At 43.0% G+C, this 3459-nt stretch overlaps 1 protein-coding gene across 1 annotated transcript; it reads right to left on the bottom strand.

Annotated features, from left to right (window-relative positions):
* Positions 1-443: 443 nt before the first annotated feature.
* Positions 444-1391, bottom strand: LOC138441212 (olfactory receptor 2V2-like). The gene has a single exon (XM_069591864.1). The coding sequence runs from the start codon at positions 1389-1391 to the stop codon at positions 444-446; it is 948 nt and encodes a 315-aa protein (XP_069447965.1).
* Positions 1392-3459: the final 2068 nt, after the last annotated feature.

Raw genomic sequence — 3459 nt, 5'->3', positions numbered from 1 at the left:
CCAGGGATGGGGGAGCCTGGTGGGCTGTCATCTATGGGGTTGCACAGAGTCAGACACCACTGAAACAGCTTAGCAGCAGCAGTAGCAGCAGGCTCTGACTCTATGGCGGAGATTACCAGTGAGGAAGTTAGGGTCAGGGCATTCTCTGATAGTATGAACAATTTCAATTTAAGAGACCAAAATCCCAGTGTCTTATTTCCACACTGCTCTTGAGTTTACAAAATCCTGCATTCCATTTTAAACAAAATGATCAGTCAAAAAACAATGGAAGGGGAAAGGCTTTTTTTCTTTTCTTTTCCAATCAGAGTCAGATAATAGTTCCTTGGGATTTAAAAAGACCTCTTCAAGGCTTCAGGTTTCATGATTCTCTTATTAATAAAATAACTGAGCCTCACATAGAGTTTATTTATCCAACATCAGAGTGACAATATCTGGCTTGAAGTTCAGGTTTGGTTGCCAATTCTGCAATGGTCCAGCCCTTTCTTCAGGGCTGCCATCACCTCCTGGTTTCTCAAGCTATAAATGAGGGGGTTGAGCATAGGAGTAAGGACTGTGTAGAAGACAGATACTACCTTGTCATGGCTTGGGGCCCGGTAGCTCCTAGGTCTCAGGTAGATGAACATGGCTGCCCCATAGAAGAGGAATACAGCTGTCAGGTGGGAGGAACATGTGGCCAGAGCCTTTTTACCAGCTTGAGTAGAGTACATGTGGAGCACAGTTTTCAGGATGTGAGTGTAGGAGGCCACGATAATGGAGAAGGGAAGAAACAGCATGATGATGCAGCAAACAAAAGCAAAGTTCTCAAAAATAGATGTGTCTGCACAGGCCAGCTTCATTAAGGATAACATCTCACAAAAGAAGTGGTCCACCTCCCTCAAGCCACAGAAAGGAAATGTCATTACTATCACCATCTGGATCAAACCATCTATTATCCCAAAGGCCCAGGAGCTCCCAACAATCCGGAGACAGACCCTCTGACTCATGAGGATAAGATAGTGAAGTGGATGGCTAATGGCCACATAGCGGTCATAAGCCATAAGTCCCAGCAAGAGCCCTTCAGATCCCACGAGAGAGACAAAAAGACCCATTTGTATGCCACAACCCACAAAGGAGATGGACTTCCTGCCAGATAGGAAGTTGACCGCCATCTTAGGCACATTGGTGCACACCAACATCAGGTCCATGAGGGAGAGCTGACTGAGGAAGAAGTACATGGGTGTATGAAGTCGAGAATCCATGAAGATGAGGCAGATGAGGAGGACATTCCCACAGAGGGCTACTATGAAGACCATCATGACTGCTGAGAAAAGAACAAGGTCAGTGGGACTGTGGGAAAAGATGCCTAAGAGGACAAAGTCATCTGAAGATGATTGATTCAACCATATCTCCATGGCTCAGCTGATGTTCCTGGTCACCTGAGAACATGGACAAAAAATATTGGATTGACTGAAATTTATTTATTGACTTCTATATTCCACATCTTCAGGCAGCTGTTTTGTTTGTAACTCATGAATGTTTAACAACATAAGCTTTGGGATATTGAAGCAGGCAACCCTTCATATCCCCAACACAGCAACAGGAAACTTTCTAGTTTACAGAATTGGACTGCAGAGCTGTATTGGGATGTATCTGTGCCAATAAGAATGGAAAGAATTATTTTATTCTTCATAGGATCTTTGGTCAATTTCCTTCAACAGAGAAGGTATTGGCTTAACTATATTACACTGAGCCTTTTATCAGAGAGCGTGTTGACTTGGTAAATTATGTCTAACAGGACTTTAATCATTTAATTGTTAAGAGACAATTTATATGTGTTATAAAAAGGAAGGGAATGAAGCATGAGTTAATCTTTAGTCTACATCTTTCTCTCTTTTCTTAGAGTTTTGTTATGATAGCCACTCTGCAGTACTTTAAATATATATAGAAAGGAAGGGCTCTCTAGTGCCCCACATGAGAAGGAAGAATCGCAGTTGGATGCCATCATTGTCAATTATATTGGGAGTGATAGAAAAGCCACAAAGGAGAAGCAGTAACTTGGTCCCCAAATCTCTTAAGAAGAATGAGAGCTTAACTGGCTCCAGGATTGGGGCTTTAGTATAATGGTGCTAAAATCAGGGGCAGGTAATCCTACTTTAGTATAATGGTACTGAAATCAAGGAGAAGGAAATGGCAACCCACTCCAGTGTTCTTGCAGGGAAAATTCCATGGAGAGGAGCCTGGCTGGCTACAGTCCATGGGGTCGCAAAGAGTAGTGACTGAGTGACTAAGTACAGCACAGCACATGTCAACAAAAAGAGATTTTAATAGATATTTTCCTAGGTATTTCCTGGATATTTGGTCCAGATTTTTTTGTCTAAATATCTTATTGTATAAAAGAACAGACATGATCTGGTTTTACATGGACAAAAAAACAAATTGAGAAAAGAAGTAATGCATATTATTAATAAAATGATAAAGCTTCCTTGGTGATATTCACAATATATGAACCCAAGGCAAATAAAAGAATAAATAATTGTAAACAACTGAGTGGGGTGTTCAGGACAAGATGGCAGAGTAGGGAGATCCCTAAGCTCATCTCCCCTCATGACCAACTGAAGAAATAATTTTTAAGAGAGAAACTGTTGATGAGAAAGACCAGAATCTAGCAGGAAAGATACTCTACAAATAAAGATATAAAGAAGGAACCCTAAGGAGACAAGTAGGAGAGGATAACTCATGATATAGTCAAGACCATAACCCCTGGGGTGAATGACCCATAAATTGGAGGATAATTAAAACTGTGAAGACTTTCCTCAAGGAGTAATAGGTTTAAACCCCATATTAGGCTCCTCAGCCTGCAGGTCCTGCCCCAGGAAGGTGAGCCTCCAGAACATTTGGCTTTGAAGGCTGTCATTATTTACTTTCATATGTCACAGAGGATTGTGGGAAATAGAGACTTCACTCTTAAAGGATACACCAGAAATATCACACACTCTGGGACTCAGGGTAGATGCAGTAATTTGATCAGAATCTGGGTCATATCAACCTGCTGGTGTCGGAGAGTCACTGGAGAGGCAGGAGGCAACTGGATCTCACCTTGGGGACATAAGCACTGGTGGAAGACACTTTTAGGAGGTCATGCTGACTAGTACCATTTTGGAATCCTCTCTCTAGCTTATTAGCATCAGGACCCAGCCCTACTCACAGCCTGTCTACACGAGTGCTAGAACACTGCAGGCCAAACACTTAGCCAGGCAGGGACACAGACCCACCCACCAATTGACAGGCTCCCTTAAGACCTCTTGACTCTATGGCTACCAGGAGACATGGCCATGTCCACCAGGCAGCCCAGCTCATGGCCTTATATATGAGTGTGCTGGCACTAGCCCAGGAACCCCTAGGGTCCTGCAGCCAGAGACTCTGTGACTCAGTTCAGTTCACTAGTGGGCTTGCCTTAACCACATGACCAATCTCATCCAT

Source organism: Ovis canadensis, chromosome 5, assembly GCF_042477335.2.
Source record: "Ovis canadensis isolate MfBH-ARS-UI-01 breed Bighorn chromosome 5, ARS-UI_OviCan_v2, whole genome shotgun sequence".
NCBI classification, from domain to species: domain Eukaryota; kingdom Metazoa; phylum Chordata; class Mammalia; order Artiodactyla; family Bovidae; genus Ovis; species Ovis canadensis.
The sequence above is the reverse complement of the archived record's forward strand: the minus strand, read 5'-3'. Positions and strand labels throughout refer to the sequence as shown.

Coding starts and splice junctions, on each gene's coding strand:
- LOC138441212 (XM_069591864.1), bottom strand. CDS start 1,391: ATGGAGATATGGTTGAATCAATCATCTTCAGATGACTTTGTCCTCTTA.